Source organism: Lagopus muta, chromosome 8, assembly GCF_023343835.1.
Source record: "Lagopus muta isolate bLagMut1 chromosome 8, bLagMut1 primary, whole genome shotgun sequence".
NCBI lineage: Eukaryota > Metazoa > Chordata > Aves > Galliformes > Phasianidae > Lagopus > Lagopus muta.
In genome coordinates, this window is record NC_064440.1 from 9,160,789 (window position 1) to 9,181,830 (window position 21,042).

Sequence of the window (21,042 nt, forward strand, 5' to 3'; positions counted from 1 at the left end):
CCCTCTTCCCAGCCCTTTATTCCACTGTAATTCATCATGCCATATCTTAAAATAAACACTTACAAAGTGTAACACAGCATATGAAGGCTCCCATTAATTATCAGTATCCACCACGTGACTGCCTACAGATCTGCAAGATTTCCTTCAAGAATATCTCATCATAAAACATTTAAAGTGCTCCAAGACCTAAAAAGAGAGCAGTGGTGTAGGTAGGAGGAACACACCCCCTAAGTGCTGACCACTTCTGGTGGTATCCTACCAGCAGAGGTTTACACAGATCCCCTTTCCCTTGCTCTCCTTTTCCCAGGTCTTGCAGCCAGCTCTTACCTCAATGGTGTACTGCTCAAAAATCCGGAGCTGAAGAAAGATATCTAGCTTAATCTTCCTCTCATGGAAGAGCTCTTCCATCTGTACCTGGGCCTCGTCCAACTGCTGAAGTACAGATTCGATGTGGCTGATGGAGCTATTGTGTGGGGTCTTATTGTTGGAAACAGCGGAGTCCCTGTGGCAAGGCAGAGAGCATGGTTAAAGCTGTGCTTCAAGGCAGGCAAAAGAGCAAGAAGTATACACTTGTGATCTGTATGCCACTGAGAAGTGAGCCCAGGACAAAGGGCTGAGGCAAGGGAAGGTGTATGAAACACTCCTCTCTTCTACTCTTGAAATTGTGTGGCTCCTGAGCTCTGCAAATAGCTTGAACAGGGGGATTGTCCTTTCTTGTGTTGGGATGCTGTGACCTGACACACTTCTGAGGGGTTGGAGGGGCAGAGAGGGGGGAGAATGGCACATCCACCTCAACAGCTCTCTTAAGGAGCCTGGCTGGCAATCCCATTCAGTCCCAGAGAGAGTGACCTGCTCCAGCCTATACTCACTCTGCCCAGAGGCACCAAGCTGAGCTGTTATTGAGCCCCCTGGGCCCTTAAGTGTTAATTCTGTGCATTTGCTTCAGTTAGGCTAATAGAATCAGAATTACCAGCATCTTAGACTAAAGAGATAGAGATACCTTGATTTCCTCTGGGTTACTTTGTGTTGCAATAGAAATTTTGCTCTGCAAAAACTCCATGGTACAATGGTGTCCTTCAGCTGTATTTCCACTAAGGTAAGGAAAATGAGCATGCCTGTGAGAGGTCAGACAGTGCTCCCAGTACATTCCCCATAAATAGGGAAGAGAAGGGAACAAACCCTTTAACTGGTGGGCTGGGTATCAAGGGGCAGTTCGCTGTACCTGATATGTATCCTGGACCACTGAAGGTCCCCCAACATTAACAAGTACCAGAAAGTAAAGTTTGAAGCCAGACTTGGCTTTGATAGTTCAGCAAACCCAAGATTGAGATGCAATGAATTTCTCCGTTCAACCTGCTCAAAGTCATGTGATGGCACCTGCGTATTCAAACCAAACCACCTGAAAGCCCCATAAGATACTCTACCAGTGCACAGGTCTTTCCAACAGTGTAATAGGATGGCTTGAATAAGCCAGCAGGCCTTACCATCATCACTTATCATCAGTCTATATTTCTGCCACAGTGGTGAACCTGGGGCAAATCCACTAGCACATATTGTATATAAAACTGTACAGGGAACAATATTGGAGGCCAAACCAAAGATCAGGTGATACTGCCAGGTCACCATGTTGTCCAATGGAGCCCAAATGCAGCTGGGGCTGCAAAGTGAAAGTACCCATGAAGTCTGCCCATTGTCAAACAGCGTTAGTGTTCCTAATTTTTTAAGTTTCTATTTCCCATTTCTGGGTTGCATTTTCCTTCTATAAACACCTAGCAAAATGAGTAATTGTCTCCAGAAATCGCACAAAATGATTGTGCTTTGCTCTTTGCTCTTAGCACATTACCATCATGTAGTGTCAGATCAAAACAACACGCAATCAACTTAAACTTAATTGAACATTGTCAGCAAGAGTAATTGAGAAAATGAACAAGCTTTTGCCTGAACATCTGAAGCCTACAACTACAAATACAATTAAAAATGCAGAATGCTAATAACTAATTAGTTATTTGCTCTTTCCATGTGCTTCTGCTCTTCTTCTTCAAATGCTTTCTACTTGACGCAATGAAATCAGATGCTCCAGTATTATTCTGAAGCATGAAGTTGCAACTCCTCTTGCCTATAAGGGAATATTACATCAGTGTTACTCTCCTCAGATCTTGCAGTCTCTGCCCCACTCTGTCAGTCTTGTGTTTTCACCTCCTTGGTGACCACAGTCTGCCTCCACCTTTGAGCTGTACACAGAAGGGATGGATGAAGATAACAAGGAGAGATTTTAAAACTGCAGTTTAATGCAAGGCCACATTCAATCTCCAGTCAGCACCTGTCTTCTATAAAAGGACAAGAAGTAAGCCTTCATTCAAATGCAGAATTATTACTATTCATATAATAGCTAAATGACTCAATGAATTATTCAAGGATGGCAGATATTAGATCTCACATGGGATCTAAACACACACTTGGTTTTACAAATTCTTTTTCCTCAAGTATTTTACTTTTCAAACCAAACCACATGTGCTTTTCAGTGGCTGATGCAATACAAATAAATGAGATGTAATAATCTGGTATTTTTCCATAATCTCCTCAGATAAGGTCTTGAGATCCCTATATCACAGAATCACAGAATCACCCGGGTTGGAAGGGACCTCAAGGATCATGTAGTTCCAACCCCCCTGCCCAGCAGGGCCACCAAACATACATATTCAGATCAGGTTGCCCAGGACCCCGTCCAACCTGGCCTTGAACACGTCCAAGGACGGGGCATCCACAACCTCCCTGGGCAGCCCGTTCCAGGGCCTAACCACTCTCCTAGTAAAGAACTTCCCCCTAACATCTAACCTAAATCTTCCCTCCTTCAACTTGGATCCATTTCCCCTAGTCCTGCTATTGTCAGCCCTTTTGAAGAGTTTACTCCCCTCCTGGGTGTAGGTTCCCTTCAGGTATTGATAGGCTGCAATGAGGTCACCCCGCAGCCTTCTCTTCTCCAGGCTGAACAAGCCCAACTCCCTCAGCATGTCCTCATAGGGGAGGTGCTCCAGCCCCCTGATCATCTTAGTCGCCCTCCTCTGGACCCTTTCCAAAATCTCAATGTCTTTCTTGTACTGAGGGCTCCACACCTGGACACAGTACTCCAGGTGGGGCCTCACAAGAGCCGAGTAGAGAGGGACAATCACCTCCCTGTCCCTGCTGACCACCCCTCTCCTGATGGAGCCCAGGATCCCATTTGCCTTTCGAGCTGCCAGAGCGCACTGCTGGCTCATGTTAAGAAGCCATAGAAGTTATATAGTCCTGTTTGAGAAAGACTTCCTTCTGGAAAAATAAATATCTGAGATTGGATGCCTCCATCACAAGATTTATTGTTCTGACTGGTAATAAGAAATCCTGGGAAAGAATTTATGAAAGATACTCAGTATTCTTCGAAAGGATATAAATTAGGGTTCAAAAAAATACAAAATAAACATTGGGCAACATGCACGCAGGGTTTGTTCATTGCTGTTAAATTTGTTCAGAAGGAACACTGTGCTCCTGAAATCACTTTGAGCACTTCATCTGGGAGAAAGCACAGTGAAATGTTCCCATTATCAAAACCCCATATGCTGAGCTACCATAAGAAAAACAAGATCCGTAACTCTTCCCTGCCTTATTGTTACCCCTAAAGTTCCTGTTCATTCACATCTCACTGTGGCAAGTCACTGTCCTGACTTTTGCAGATGTGCAGAACTATTGGCCTCGGCAGCACTTCTGGAAATGCAGTTCAGAAGATCTTTTTGTGTTGACTTCTGAGAATGGTGCTCATCTCAGAACAATAATAAAGAGTGAGAAAAATGGTTTCACATTATCTACAGTGATATGAGTGCTGTATTTCATTTTCTTCATTGTTGTAGTGTTTGCAATCTCCAACAGCTCTTCACAGCAGGTACTGGATGACCCACACACTGAAATGCAATGCTGTGTTAAGGGAAGACTGCAGCAATTCCCATTTTTTCTCCTTTCTTTTATCTGTGCGTTCTTTACTTTTGCCAGCAGCCACAAAAACTGAGAGGGCACATGCATAGGTGGTTTCATGTTTTCTCATGTAGTCCATGTAGGGGTCACATTGGAGGCCCCACTGTTAGATGCTTGGATTAGAGACCACCTTGACTAGACAGCTCTGCAAATCACTGTATGCACGCAGGGCTTCCTGATTTCTGACAGCAGTTGTGTGTTTCCCTCTGTTTTTGGTCTTAACTCGATCAGAAGCAGAGAAGCACTCTGGACAAAGATGTTTTTCCTGCTTCACCTTGCTCACTGCTCAGAGTACAAGCCAGGTCCCAACAACATCATTTCTTGGCTAAATACTTGAGTCTCAAAACCTGTGTTGGCATTTCACAACGTTTAAGCATGATACCAGTTCCAAAACAGTCTCAAAACTCAGACCATTCTTGCTTTTCAATGACTGAAGCTAAAAACTTTAATACTGAAATAGGTGATCTCAGACATACCCTATTCACCCTGGAAAGTCAGCAGAGCATCATGCATGACCTTGCAGCCACTACAGCAGCCTTTCTCCAACAAATGCTGTTCATACTGATGCTCTGCTGACTTTCCAGCCCCAAACATCACCCTGATCACTGCAGAACTCCACATTCTGCTTTCCCTTTGACTCAGGTGCTGGCAAAAACCTTTAGGCCAATCTGACAGGCAAGACCAGAACTCCTTCAATACAGGCACTTTCTGCAATCTCAAAACTCCACCTGATGGGCTTTACTCAGGTTCCTTTTCATGGTCTTCTCCACATATGTTCATGCTGGAATGTTATACCAATAGGTGGGAGAAGCAACAAGAGAATATTTTCGTTCAACATTTCACCACCATTGCTATTATCTCTTAGAGGTGCCTTAAACTTTGCAAGAAAGTCATGCAGATCTTTGGTTAACCTGGTATGGGCAGCCATATGTATGTTCTCTTTAGCCCCCTCCATCTGGCAGCATATTAAGTACAGCATATTTCCTTTCTACTATTTCATCAGCAAAGATGCATGGATCTTTGCATCTCGTTCTTCCCCTGATCCTTGCTTTCCAACCCTGGTCTCAGGAAGCAAAACAACTCTTTTTTCTCGTTCTGCTCTGTGTCATTCAGCAAGATGAGGCATTTACACAGTCTGCTTCTCCTTGTGGAGGGTATGGAGGAAAGCTCAGCCCATGGTTGTAGTAGAAGAGCTCCTGCAGGGCTCCTAAGGGTGGAGCTCCACCAGCTCATTTCATTACCCAGGTTGCAATAGGCACCTCTGGCTTTTCCTGTCATGGCTCTGCATTTCTTGTGTTAGATCCAAAGGCGTCAGTCTGGGGAAGCTGAGACATGAGATTGATAGCCATGAGTCAAATGCATAAGACTCATTGCATTTGGTGCAGGATATATGTTCTGTATGTACACAGAGTATAGACATTATGTAGAGGTAGATGAGGGCAATCTGTGACAATATAAAGATCTTCAGAACAAAAGATTTCATGGTTTGGGGCTTGAAATGTCGTAAGAGGCAGGAAAACTCCACTGCTGCTATGAACTTAGAGCCATAGAAAATCACTATGAATGAGAACAAGTGAGAGAGCCGACAGAAACACAAGTTGGGATAGGCTTCCTATGCTCCCTGAAAACATGAGTTCTACTACAGATACAGACTGAGAAAGCAAAAAGCTCCAACTTTCCTGAATCAGTCACTTTGTGTATTTCAAATCAGGTAAACAAGCTGCTTTAATTCATAATGCAAGCAGAGCTGGCAGGAAGGACCCTCCCTGACAGTATGAACAAACCCCACATGGACAAAGATAAATAGAAGGGTGCTGCATGCTAAATAAGAGAGTGAATACTGTTAGACATGCACGTGTTTTATTTAGAGGAATACACTTCTCTTATACCAGAACTAACCACATAAATCACAAGGCCCCAGCTCATAGCCATTTCACAATCTTCCATAAATATCCACTAAAAATATTCACCTGAAACGCATTTGTTTCAATTCACTTTGCTGTGCCTATAAATAATCTCCCTGTCAAGCAGCAGCCCATGCTGATGCACAGGCTACTCTAATCAGTCCACACAAATCACTCAGTGTAATTTCAATACATTACTCAAAGAAATTGAAGACTAATAAATAAGCAAGGAATGAATAAACTCTCCCTATTAATCCCAAACCTACATTTATGCACATCTAAACCGCAGCATATGGCAGATTTCTCACCACCTGTCCTCCAGGTGGGTGCTTACCTGAGCTGTTGGATTAGATCTTCCCCTTCCTTAATAACATTGAGGGTAGCGTCCAAGGTGGCTGTTTGCTGCTGCTGAAACTGCTTGATAAGCTCCTGAACCGCATCCACAGAGTCAGCACAGACATCCTCTAAGAGCTCCTTCTGCAGATCTTCCATCCATGTCCACAGCTGGGAAGGAGGGGAGGGAAATATAAATCAGAGAGGATTGAGATTTAACCCTCTAATTCCAGATCAGAAAGCATTAACTAGGGCTGCATATTTCACAAGGAAACTGATCAGAAGTTTTCTAAGATAAAAAGATTAACAGATTCTATTTGGTGCAAATGCATTTTAAGCAATGAAGTACATTAAATATAATACCAGGGTGTGTTTTTTTTTCCCAAAAAAATGAATATATGACTCAGTCCTGTGTGTGACAACTAATCTAATGCTATTCTTCTTATTAACTCTTTCCACAAGTAATAAATTACAGCATCCTACAGCTGTGATAGCCTAACCCTTTCAGGAGCTGTGTGCCATCAGCTCCTATTAATTTCACATTCAGTTGAAGCCTGTTGCAGGACCAAGACCTAAAATATTTGTTATGTCTGCATGGTACTGACTGAAGTATAACTATACTTGCTCAGCTACGCCTTCCCAGGCACAAGGATATGTATTCTGTTTTATTTTGTTTTCTCTTCCCTTCCCCTCCTAATGTAGTTCAGACTCTGCTCTTTGAGTTTTGGAAAGCCAAGGCATAGGAGACAGCAATTTCACCCACAGATCCGTTCATTCTAAACAGCCTTCACTACCAATTTCAAAACAACAACAAAAAATAATTTGAGTAAGCGCTTAGCTGAGAATTTCCAGCCAGTTGTTCATCAGAAATGGGGGCAGAGGCAGGCAAGCCGCAGCCTCCTGTTGGCTGTGAAGCCTCAAAGCGAGTAGAGGTTTCCCCTTTAAGCCTGCTCTGAAAATGAGTGTAAAATTGCACCAACTGAGCAGGCAATCTGCCAGCAAATCCTAATGACTCCACCAGAGTGACTATTTTCTGTGCCATGCCTGCCCCATTAACCCACATTCTGCTGGTACATTCTGCATGGTAGCTGGGAAGCACAGGAGCAGGACCCAGCATCACTGCCCTGGGAAATGTCAAGGGATGTGGTGCTGCCGAGCTGAGGAGCAGCAAAGCAATTTGCCTCCAAGGGAGTGAGAGGTACACATGAGCAAAAGCCAGACGTTGTGTGGGGGTGGCAAAGGAGCTGGTAAAAATGTCTCTGTTCAGAACGAGATGCACTGGATCCCCATCCTACGGGATTTCTTCTGAGACAGCGAATTCTGAACGTCCACATAAAATGGGAGGAGGAGAGAGATGCTCTGAGCCCCAGCTGCGCAGGCTTCTCCCAACAAGGGCCAAGCCTAAGGCTATCACCCCAGTCTAAAGCAAAATAATCCGTATCAGAAACTGTTCCAGCACTGCTGGTGGTATCAGAAAATAGTGAGTCTGGTTCCCCACGCTCTGCCCCACCTCTACTCACAACTCCATGCCGGACAGACTCATACCACTTCCAAAAATATGTTTAAAAACACTCAATTAATTTGAAAGCTTTTCAATTACCTTATCAGCTTTGAGTATTCTGGGTGAACCCTTCTGTTTATAGTCGTATAATCATAATTGCTACACTACTGCTGGCCTAAAATGGAATGTCTTTGCTCAGTTTATTTACATATTTTCACTTTCTCAGAGGAAAGGCATGATATAAAAAGGCAAATATTAATACAAGAAGCAAATACTGTTAGGTAGTCAGGCTTGTGTAATAGGTGAAAGAGTGAAAGCACACTGAAAGAACCAAAAGGAGAGCTTTTCCATTTGTGAGTTCCAGGTGCTGAGCTCTGGGAAGCCACCAGAAAGAAAAAAGTATTAAAGCTTTTATCTCTGAGTCACATTCAGAATCATCCTAGCTTCAAGTTGATCCCTGCTTCCACTCAAACAGCATGGACAGCTGGACTATAACAGGCAAGGAGCAGGTTTGGGGGAATATTAATTTTCTCTGCTTATCAGATCTTCAAGTAATAGAGCACTCTGTACATACAGAAGTGAAAAATGGCCATGTATATAAATCATTCTGCTTCAAAAAGCCACTCATTTTTTTTTCATTTCTTGCTGCTCTTCATCTTTTTTTTTTTTTTTTTTTTTTTGTTCCACTTAAGATAACAAAATAAAGCTCAAGGAATTTCTACTACACAACTGCAAGGGAAATCAAGAACTTGTTCCACTTTGGGCAATGTGCAGATCTCTTGAAATAACCACATTGGAAGCATCAGGGAAGAACTTTCTCAGCCCCCCACTAGGACTTCAGAGGAAAACCCTTTTTTGAAAGCATCTCCAGCACCTCCAGCACCAGCCAAAAGGATTTGGACTTTGAAGATCCTACGTCACATTTTGAGTATGCTTCTGCCTCAAAGCAGTTTTGGAACACTTAATAACTGCACTGTACTCACCTGGAACTGAAACACTTATGAATGTTGCAGAGTGCTTGAATATAAGAACTCATATTAACTTCAGATGTTCCCATAAATGACCTCAGATTGTAAGGATTTGCATAATAAAAGCTAGATCAGAATCTAGGTCATCCTTGACTCAGAGGCCTTTAATCCTTTAGACTCCACCAATCCCTGGAAAATCCTAATACAAAGAATCAGCCAATATTAATAAGATTAGGAAGATCTTTCAGGAACAATTTACAATAGGAAACTGATGCAAAAACCTCCCATGTTATAAGTTATAACTGACAGCACCTGAAATAAATTACCACCAAACACGTTTGTGAATGCCACAGAAAGAGGAGATGAACTCCATGTTACCGCAGCACCAAAGTCAGAAGAGCTGTTAATCATGAATCAGAAATCACATCCTGGCTTGTTCCTGTTGGTCACAGCTCAGAAAATCAGTCCCTTCTAGTGCTTGGTGTTTAATTCCAATGCAACTATTGCTGTTATTTTTTAAATCCTCACCATTAAAACCCCAAATTATCAGACACCTTCTCTTAAACAGCTTAGACTGAATGTAGAGTTCACATTTCTGTTGAAAATTGATACATGATGCAGGACAACTTTTATGTCATACTTGCAAAATCTGACTTTTCCTCTCCTCTAATTTCCTCTTTCATTCTTTGCATGAGCAGAATTGTGAGCACCTGCCCATTCCCATACATGTTCCAACTTACTCCTATTCACTCAATTCTGTAAAGGATGTGTGTGTAGATGCATGCAAACATTTCAAATACCAACACAGCATTTCCACATTCTGCTGCAGTGACTTTTACTTAGCTTGACAGTGATGCACGTGTCCAGTACAGATCATTTCTGAATTGTATTGCTTGACACATCCAAAGACATAGAATCTTGTAAAACAAAGAAGAAAAACTCAAAAATGTATATTTTTCAAATTGATCTGTGTTTTGGCTAATTAGATTCAAAAATACTAATGTATTAATGGTAGACCCTGAATTAAGTTCAGCAGAGAGATCTTGCCACATATTTGACTCATACAAAGTAAGTCAGTCTACAAACTAGTTGTCAGGTACACTAAGGTAAATATCTAACCCTAAAATGATCATTATGAGGGGACTCCAGAATGGAGGCTTTATTTACCAAGGTAACCATGGCTTTAAACAAGAAAAACAGTTCTCTTATTACTAGGCCTCTGGAAGAGTGAAAGCCCCTTCTTTTGAGGAAGCTTTTGGGGAAGCATCTGGCACTTCTCTTATGCATTGTAGCAACTTCTTTGTCTTCATTGGCATGAAACATAGGCAGTTTCCCTCCACCCAAGAGACAATACAGCTCTTTATTCTCAGCCATTTTTTCTGATGCAATACCCTTCATTTTACTCAAGTACTTAATGAGACCACTTACTGGAGGTTTGAAGGACATCTGTGCCTGTTACCTAGAAATTAATGCTTCTGATTTAGAGCAAGGGACCACTTAAAGTAAAAAAAAAATCTGAAAACTAGAAAGATTACTGAAAAATCTTGCCTGCATGTTTGGAATAACTAGTAAAAACGTAGCGTTTGCTGCTATTTGCAAATGCCACTGGTGTGTTTTAATGCCATCCCAAAACAATTTACAAACACTGCATAACAAGAGAAAAGCAAAGAAACAGTCAATTCAACCCATGAGAACTATCAGTGTGCAACATTTTTGCTACTTCTTCCAAACAAGGGTGTTAATGGAAACACGCAGCTCTGCAGGGTATATGTTTTACTCCTTTACACCATCAGAGGAGTGCCATGTGTTGCAGAGCATGTCACAAAAGGATGTTCAAGCCAAGTCAGTAAGGTGAATGTTCATCATGGGAACCACACATAGAGCAGAACTGGAAAGAATTCTGTGAAATATTGGACTCCCTTTCCCCATCTGATTTGCACTGCTGTCACTCCATGGGTCCACATGAGCATGCACAGATCCAAGGGCATGTTGAGAAAAATAAAACTGAGTTCTTCCAGAGAGAGATGTTCATCACTGCTATTTTCCTCTCCTTTTAAGTGAGGCATCCATAAAGCCATTCTGAGCAGTGACATCGGGACTCACTGTCCCTGCTGGTTTTCAAGAAAAGGGGAGATATGGCACTGAGAGACATGGTTTAGTATGGGTATGGTTGGGATGAGCTGGTGGTTGGACTCGATGATCTTAGCAGTCTTTTATCACCTTAATGATTCCATGAACTTTTTCTACCTTGAAATATGAACTTTTCTACCACCAACATGGTGGAGAAAATAAAACTTTCCAATGCAACTGATTTTCAGCAGTCACTCACACTTAGCATCCAGGGTTGCTGAAGTGATGGTTGATATAAATTGAGAGTGTACTTCAACAACATTTTCTTACGTCTCAAGAGCATGTGCAAGGTTTGATAGGAATGTCAATGGAAACAAGTAAAACAATACATGTAATGGTGAGCTGTAATGTGACCACATGCCACCAGTCAGGGGTCACATGATGGCAGCACACCTAATAGAATGTGACAAGAAGGGATATGACCAGACACTACATATGAAACATTGCAATATGTGACTTCCATGGTAAGATACAGCTGATGAGAAACCCTGCTGCAAGACATAATGTCAGATATCTCCAAGCTGGTTGGGAAGAAACGGTGAGTAGAAAAAAGGGAATGTTCTGTGAAGAAAAAAAAAAAATCTGATATTTTCCTAACTTCTTTCTGGCTTTTTCCCCTCACCGTCGCCAATTTCTTGACATTCATCCTTGGCTTGGCTGCATCTGGTACTTCTGTATGCTAGCACTTTTTAATTAGTAACCTTGCCTATGGCAAAAGGATTTGCAATGACTAAACATCTGATCCTTTTTCCAAGTCCCACATGGACCAGATTGATATAGCACAAAACAATCTCCTCTCAAGGGAAACACAATTTGGGTAGCTATGCTTGTATTAGGGAGTGTGTAGATCTTCAGCCCAAGGTCATGTACATGTAGTTCACGGCCTATTTGCTCTAGGAGAGGAGTTGGTTTATTACAGAAGAATCAGTTGTACATGTTCTATGCTTCTACAACCATCATGAATTGCAAAATCACGTTCACCTTCCAGTATAATTTTAATATATTACTTGTAATTATGAATCTGGATGTAATTAGCTGCAGTAATTTTACAAAGCAAATCAAATTTTGCATATCATCACATTGATACATGCTTGGAGAAGTTCTTCCTACATCAAAAGATTTATTCAGATTTACATCCATGTAGGACAGTATAATTTGGTGCAGGAGGAGCTTTCCATAGCTGCAAACTATGCTCCGCAAATTCAGCAGAATACTTAAACAGATACACATACCATTAGGTTTTCCTCTAAATTTATCTCAAGTGGAGTTGCACTACATCTTTCTTTTGTACTTTTTCTCACTGTATGGCTTGCAGTCTTAGCCCTGATTGGAGCCCTTTGTGCAACCTCTTGCTCTACGCTCTAGGAACCTCAGAAATAAATCACTTGTGACAATTCTGAATCATTCTGCAACTTGCTAAGAATTAAACAAACTGCGTGACCTTTTTCTAATCAAACAGTCCTATTGAATCCATCAGCCTGTAACACTACATCAACATTAACCATTTAAAACTAGTTCTATAGACTCCATTGCACACATACATACACATAAGGAGCAACAGAACATGTTTTTTGAGTGATGAGTGAATTACATGAGTGTCTCTGTAAGGCTTTGATGAAGAGTACCCAACTCACACATTGTCAGGGGCACTGGCTGCTCACTCTGTTGCCTTCGTATCCAGCAGCAAAAGCTGGAAGCCCACATGATGGAACTGGGAGAAGACCGTCTTCCACAATATAAGGCAATCAGGAAAATACGCTATATAAAACTATAAAAACATTCTTAATGAGATTATGCCCTTTCTATCTAATGCCTGTATAAAATGCCTTCTATCTGCTGCATGAGTCACTGCTACCCGGAGAGCGAGGCATACAGGCTGAAGCCACAGAAAAGCATATGCAAGGATTCTCCAAAGCAGATATTTGATTAATGTGAAGCAATCAGTTAAAATATTGGTGACTGGCCTGAAAAATATGGATGTCAATGTGCAACTGAAGTGCAGACTGTCTTGGTGGATAAGAGGTTGGCCCTGAGCTAGCAGTGTGTTCTGTGGCCAAGGCCAATGGTATCCAGGGGTGCATTAAGAAGAGTGCTGCCAGCAGGTTGAGGGAGGTGATCCCTCCTTCTGCTCTGCCCTGGTGAGGTGCTCCTCAGTTCAAGAAAGACAGGGATCTCCCAGAGGGAGTTTAGCAGAGGGCCACAAAGATGACTGGGGGACTGGAGCATCTCCCTTAGGAAGAAAGGCTGAGAGACCTGGGGCTGTTCAGCCTGGAAAAGAGAATGTTGATGGGGAATCTCATAAATGCTTATAAATATTCAGAGGGTGGGAGTCAAACGGATGGGGACAAGCTCTTTTCAGTGGTGTCTGGTGACACAACAAGAGGCAATAGGTACAAACTGGAACATAGGAAGTTCTATATGAACATGGGGAAAAACTGCTTTAGTGTAAGGATGACAGAGCACTGGAACAGGCTGCCCAGAGAGGTTGTGGAGTCTCCCCTGGAGATATTCAAGACCTGGCTGGATGCTTTCCTGTGCAATCTACTGTAGGGAACCTGCTTTAGAAGGGGGTTAGACTGGATGTTCTCCAGAGGTCTCTTCCAACTTCTCTTCCATGTGTCTGCTTGAGCTCTGCTGCACGTTGGGCTTCCTAAATTTGGTCCATGTGGCTGCATTTGCAAGCATTTAATTCTCATTACCTTGATTGTACCTCACAACTTTTCCAAAGGAAGAAGATCACAGATGGCAGATTTTTATTCAATAGTGGTTTGGCCATGCTCCAAACTCCTCTGCTTGAGAGCGCAATGTGCTGCCAGGATACCAAAGCTCTCTCCATTCTTAGCTTCATAATCCTGCATGGAGAAACCTGGCTTCTGGACAAGAAATGGACAGTAAAGAGGGAAACCCTGCACCACCCCAGCTATCCTGGTTCTTTGAACTCAGCTCTGCTAGCACTACAGACAAGATTTAACACTGCAGAGAAACCACCCATGAAGCAGTGGCTGGTGAGTTCATTTTGGTCCAAGTCACAAGACTGTGCTCTGGAGCTGGGAGAGGAATTTGCTCCTATTTCTTGCTTCATGGCAATTTCTTGCTTCATGGTAATAACCCAGAGTCAACTTTTATAGTTCACACAAAAATGTTTTTTATTATACTAGTAGAGCTCTCTTATAGCCCCAATTATCAGAATCATAATGGCAGGCTGGCAACTACAGGAACACACCTATCTTCTCTGAGGGATCTGTCTTCCAAGCCAAGGACAACACATATACATAGACATTACCAGGATGTGACCAAAATTCACTGATTCACCTCCCAGCTCCTAAGAGGTATAAATTTAAGGTTTGATATTTTTCAGCCCTGCCATGAGAGAAGGAACAGGCATTTTCACAGTCTGCTTTTGTATGCTGCTTTAGAAACCTCAGCTAGGATTTTCATACAATTGAAGGAATAAAATGTGCAGTTTTTCAACAAGATGTGTTCTTAGTTCTAACCATGAAAAATGTTGGGATGTGAGATGCCCAGTCTATGTGTATCATATATGCAGAGAATTAGTTTGGGTCATTCTAGCATTTTATGCTTTCATTGTTTTAAAATCTGGCCCTAACATAAGAAAAGCACCAAAATCACTGACCAGGAGGGCAGTTAAAGAATGAAGTACATAAGGCAAATACTTTGTAGGAGCCATGCTCAGAATGACATCTTTTCAGAGATTCTAGAAGTTGCCAGCAGGTGGAATTGCTAAACTGATTATCCTCTTCATCACAAGTCTGCATTATCTGATGGGCAGTTGCTCTGAAAAGTCAGTATTAGCACTTAAAGTCAAACAACCAATTATTAAGTTCAATAACATTAAATGTGAATCCTGGGTCAATTTACAATGAATGTCAGGATTATACAATGTACTCCAGATCCACTGTCACGTTTACTCCATGATTAACTTTGATTCATTCTGTCAACTCTTCCAACTAGAGTCAACAGCTGCCCAGTGAGTCTCCTGCTTCCTGACATGACACAAGAGCCAAGCCCAGTCAAAATTAGTGACCAGCACTAAAATAATCTCCTAATCATGATATACAATCAAAGCAGAGAGAATTTAATTTCACAGCCCTTGATTATCAAGGAAAATTAGGTTCACAGTCCTTGCAGTAACTCCCACAACTCACTTGAGGAGCCCCAGTGACATCTGTGGGGTGACCAAGGTGACCTGTTGAACACAAATAATTCAGGTCTACATAGGATGCTGCTGGATACTTTTTTGTCCAGACATTTCTTCTCAGTTTCTCATGGCCTTATCAGACAAGCTGTTCAGAGTGAAACTTTCCACACCAGGTATCTGCTTTAGGCTGAACTTGATGAATTTTGAGGTCAAAGATCCAGAATGAGAGGAAGGCGTAAGAAAGAGTAATTTTGCCTGTGTTGAATAGGAGTCTTGTTTCTGCTTCATGAGATGCTCCAGGCACTCAATGCTTCTAACCAAGGGTTTGAAATGTTGCAGGGTTGTGCTTGATATCAATAACAAGTATTATGTCATCCCTGTAAAAATCTGCCCAAATTTGGTCACTTAAAACACCCTTGCCAAATTCCAGTTGGAACATGTTCAGTAAGAACCTGCTAAGAGTTTGGCAGTTCAACTTTTTCAACATGAAGTATTTTCTGATTGTGCTTATCTCCCCATAATTGGTGAGCCAGGTAGTGCTGGCAGGCTCCACCTGGAACTGCAAGCACTGAGCTCTGCTCCTACTGCTCCTCTGGCCTCCCAAGGGTCAGCATCGCACAGGACCTGAACCTGCCTCTGCTTCTTCTACTGCTGTTAGCTGCTGTCTTGCAGGACTCCAGGCACAAAGGTGGGAACATGAAACCCACTGAAAAATGAGAATTTTAGAGGTAGTAAGATGTGCTTTTCACACCTTGAAGAGCTATGAGGGTTTCACATGACTGCTTCGTAGTTCGGGTGAGACTCATGTTCTATAAATTGATCTAAAACAAAATGTTGACAGTGTCCTTTCATGTCTACATTTTTATATGTGGAATGGTAATGTTTCCCTCAGAACCATAAGTATAAAGCTGTGAGACCAATGTAAAATACTAAGATTCAGACAAAGAATTACAAGATGTTATTATTTGCATTGTGATTCAGGGTGTGGTCTTATCACATCTGCACATTTTTCTCCAGGAGACTCAAAAACTATTCTCTGGAACATCAAGTATCCCACCACTAATTGATTCAGATCTGAAATAAGAACCTGAATTCAATCACCCTTAATCCTGAGAGATGTGACTCAGGTACAAGTCTGTTGAATGCATTTATCCCACTGACAATAATTTATAACTTTACCCTGCCATACTGATAATTGGATTTGATTCCCAAGGTAGCAAGTTTCTGCTCACGCTGTCAGGAATGCCTTGGCCCAAAAAAGAAAGAAAATGTCGACTATAAACTAAGAGAGCATAATGAGTGCTGCAGGACAGTGGGACATGACATCTCTTATAAAAATGACAATATGAAATTTACATCACTCATAAGCTATGATACTAACAGTCACTAAGGGGACAGCTCTACATTTGTGTCACTAAAATGTTTTTGCCATATCAGAAAATCATCATTTCAGACTACTGCACGTATTCATGACAATTAAAATAACCCAAACAATCAAAACCATCCTGAATTATTGGTTTGCTTAATTGATAGTCATTTTCATATTCCTTCAGCTGAATGTCACTGCTTAGCATGAAGAGTCCTCTCTCTTATGATGCTCTGACATGAAATGAGCAGTGATTCAAGTCTGTTGGGGGTACAAAAACATCCTCACAATTCTAATTTTAATTGCTCATGGGGTGTCTGGATTTAAATTTAACTCAGTGCTATGTGTTGCCCTGAAGAAATTATAGCAAGGAAGATTTCAGAAAGAAATATTCATTTGGTAAGAGAGCTTTTCAGAAATGGGAAAAGCGAAAAGTTTCTCAGATTCTTGGAATGCTGGTTGTCACATGTGGGGATGCAGAGGTGGGCAGAGTACAGGGGAAAGTGTGAGAAGCTCACAGCCCATGCACTCAGTCACATCTGGGAACCACTGCATCACAAGTGTAATTCATCTGTGCTGGGAAGACATGTTTGTTGCAGGAAGATATTTAGAATATTTCTGTAAAGACCATGTCAGTAAGACTGATTTTTTCTACTTAACTCTCCCTTTCACCAGCTCTGTCTCAGTAGATTAATATATCAAGAAATAATGAGTATTTGGGAAACGTAGATGAAAAATACAGCCAGTCTGTAGTTTCTTGCATTTTTGCCAAAAAACACTAAACCAACTGTTTATTAATTTCCAAGGACATAAGAGAAGCAGTTGCAAATCGTTTAAGGAATGGTTTTCTTTAAGAATTACAAATGTTGAAATGAATAATGATGGTTATATTAAGTAATTAATAATGCCTTGTTGAATAATACCAAATGTCAGGTGTTAAACATACCAGCATGCCAATCAAACTGTTCTCTCCTTGCCTCAGGACACTCCCAGGTGAAGGGTTTAGATGGGCAGAATACAGTGCAGTATCAGGCCAGTGCTGCAGGTCAAATGCAAGGTTAATCAGGGAGGTATGTGTTGGCACTCCAACTGGAATACCTCCTGGTAAAACAGCAGCGATGGATCTCAGATGTTCCCCTATTTTACTGCTGCAGCAAAAGGATTTCTTGCCTTGACATCTGCTAGAATTTAAATCTGACTCCAAACCATTCCTTTAACTCAACTATAAACTGCTGTTGACTCAAAGGGAATTTCGCTTGATGAATTCTACTTTTAAAACTGGAGTCTAATGCTATCTAAAATGTTACCTAGTACAGTGAATTTATTTTTATGCAGTTTCAAAAAATGAGCATGGATGGTGCAGATCTGGCCTGCACAAGTGAATAAACCTAGAACCTGTACCCTGTCCAGCCCAGCCCTGCAGGCTGGGAGTTCTCATCATGGCTGAGCGCATCTCCTAGTCAGAGCCCAGGGAGAAATAACTGAGGTCAACTGGTGTGAAACAGAAAAAGAATATAATACTATCAGAGGCAAGGTGGAAAAGGAAGGATGTTTGTATTTCTTCATTTTTAAGGACTTCTATTATCTGCTTTTCATGTTGAAGAATGACAATGACATCGGTTAAATTGCCATTTTACAATGTACATGAAGGTCCAAGCAAGGCCAAGTAATGAGTCATTTCTACAACAGCCAATCTATTGCTGTAAAAAAGACAAGCACAGATCCAAATGTGCTCTAAGACTCTCTACTAACGGTTTGCCCTTTTCGCCAGGTCTCTCCATCAGCCTTCAATGACCTCACTTTGTCTGTGGGGATCCCCACAGCTGGCAGACAAATACTAAAACCACAGCAATCTCCTCACATTATTTTTGGCTGAGGTTTTGGACTGTGTGACTCTCACCAGTGCTCTCAAGATGCAGGAACGCATCACTGAAGGAGGCAGGTAGTGACACACAATGAAAAATGGTGAATATGCCAAAAAACAGAATGTTTGGCCTTCCCATGAGTGGAAGGGGTGATGATGTGAAAACTTCCCTTCTCTTGCAGAGCTACTGTGCCTCCTCCCACACTGGAGGAGCTGCTGGAAAGCGCAATAATTTTGCAGCCTCTTTGCACCCAACCCAACAGCTGTTATGTGGCCAGGTGAATGTAGACCTCTGGGTCTAGCCTGACTTTGCTCATGTCCCACTTTTATGCCACAGCTTGCCCATCTGTCTCTCTGTAGTGAAAGAGCTTAGGTACCCAGAGGAATCTGTTCAGTCCAGAACTCCCTAAATCATTGCAGACACTTACTGGGCTTTCCAAAGATAGATCACAGTGTCCATCTGTCCAATGGGTGAATGACAATGAGGAAGAGATTTAGGGCTCACTCTCAGTACCTAGTAAACAGCACTGATGCTGTTACAAAAGACTGGATTTGTTACCAGATTAAAAATGTTGGCATTTTTATACATCTGCATTTTTATATACCAGAAGAGGGCTCACTGAAACGAGGTGAGTAAGGCTGGCTAGTTCCATTCTGGTTGAAGAACAGCAGAGGTGAGTGTACTGCACAGCAATCCAAAGCCATACAGAGAAGCTCTAGTTCCTAAACCCACATTAGGCAAGTCAGTACCAGTAATCATCAGAAGAAATTTAAATGATAGAAAACATTACATTAATAGCTTCCTAGAGTCTTGTCTATTTTAGTGTTACTAGTCACCAGCTGCATAGGTGAAGCGAGGTTAATCACAGTAGGAAACTATTATGAAATAATTTGACTGAGGAAATAACTAATTAAGTTTCCCCTGTGGCAAACCCGTGTAGCTGCAAGTGTGTGAACTACCTGGGAAACAATAGCACTATTCACAAGCTTAAAGTAACTAGTTTTGGGGTTTTTTTATACATAACAGAAGCAGAACAATCATTCTAAAATGCTATGAAAATGTATACCTTCATGTATCAATAGCTTTAACGGGCATAGTGCTGCTTTCTCCCCCTCCACCAATCTATCACCACCAAACCATTGTGTTTATACAATGTTTGCTGAGCAGAAGTGCTGAATGTGTTAATGATGAACACTGGTCTGGACAAGAACAAGGAAAAGAAGCACTCCCAAATATACCCATTCTAATGACATTGGTCATTCTAATGACATCGGTCAATAGTAGGGTATATTTGGGAGTGCTTCTAAAACTGGTCGTTAGAATGACAGAAGACATTGACATTAATGACACTGGTCGTCAGAATGGGCATATACAGACTGGACACTTTTAAGGTACTATTCAATAAACACAGAAGGAACACATGTGCATACACCCTCTATTTAAGGGTGCTCCCTAACACACTGAAGCTGGCTGCACGCAGCTCATTTGAAACTTGTAAATCAACAAACAAAGCGTAAAGCTTTCGGATTCTGAGAGCATCTTTCTGATTTAATGTACTGCTGCAAACAGATGCTACAGGGCATGAAAACAACCATTCTAACTAATTCCATCTCAGCAGAAAGCCTGTCTTTAAAAGTCACTCATCACTGAATGGCCTTTGGTCTGCAGAAAAAATGTGAAGTATGCTTTAATTACATCCCCAGTGGCCTCCCATCTGACGGCCTGTCCACTGTATCTCTGGTGAGACGGCCTTATCTCTGGGTATTTTTCAATTACACTAAACTGCATTTATTCAGGTCCTCACTGATTCACCGTATTAATATGTGGTAGTTTGCTCTTTACCCGTAATTTTGAAAAGCGAAATCTGTCTCATTAAAAAATGTAAGACTTCCAGTAACACTTAATAATAATGGCTACATTAATTAACATTACATTAAAAGGAGTCTCTCTAAGGATACCTATCACACTACGAGCATGTGTGCAGTGTGAACATCAACTGATGTGCCTATAAGCAAATTTCTGCTTTGTAACAATACATTCTAGTTGTGAATTAAGCACCATTTGATTCGTTTGTTATTCTGTCCCTTTTTAGTGTAATATACTGTTTATATTTTTTCATTCACATCTTGTTTTCTGTTTAAAACAGCTCATCATATGCATCAAGCAAACCACTGGAAGTCTGGCACGACAAAGACACTTTTTCTGTCACCTGGGTTTTTAGTTTGTGCCCAGAGTCAGCCTCCTGAAGCACAGTGCAAAACACAGAAAAATTCCCTCATGCACATCTTACCTCTTTGGTGTGGGTATGGAAGGAGACTGACATGTCCAAGAGAAGCTTCCTCTGTTCCACTCTCCGGACGAAGTCCTGAATCCGCACTTCCAGATGCCGGGCTGCTTTATAGATCTCTTCAGGGTCACATTCCCCAGTCTGAGCCAACTGCTCTGCAGCCTCTAAAAGCTTGTCTGCATTGGTGTACGTATTCTACCAGAAAACAAAGCAAGAAACAGAGTATGAGTAATACAACTGTGGCAAGTAAACCCCTTACTTTCAAAGGCACAAGAGCAAGTGATTAATAGAGCTTTAAAACAATAGGAGTAATTCCTACTGGCATTGACATCTGCGGAAGGAGAATGTATAAAGCCATGGAGACTAATCCTTGAGTAGGCATGAAATAATTTCTTGTTTGAAACACACCACCCCAGCCCAGTCCTTCCAGGCACAGCAGCAGGACTGTGCACTTGTTTATTTCCAAGTCCCCTGGAATTTCTCAATGATAATGTAACAAAGCAAGGGGATCTTATCCCCAGAAGCCA

The 21,042-nt window shown here is 41.7% G+C and overlaps 1 protein-coding gene across 4 annotated transcripts in view; it reads right to left on the minus strand.

The window, feature by feature from the left end:
* KALRN (kalirin RhoGEF kinase) overlaps positions 1 to 21,042 on the minus strand; it is a 449,507-nt gene that overhangs the window by 158,314 nt on the left and 270,151 nt on the right. For all 4 annotated transcript variants that reach the window (XM_048953841.1, XM_048953835.1, XM_048953838.1 and 1 more), the window contains exons 11-13: positions 20,519 to 20,710; positions 6,241 to 6,410; positions 328 to 502 (exon numbers count right to left, since the gene is read on the minus strand). In XM_048953841.1, coding sequence (XP_048809798.1) covers positions 328 to 502; positions 6,241 to 6,410; positions 20,519 to 20,710 — 537 coding nt within the window. The remainder of the gene's footprint in view (positions 1 to 327; positions 503 to 6,240; positions 6,411 to 20,518; positions 20,711 to 21,042) is intronic.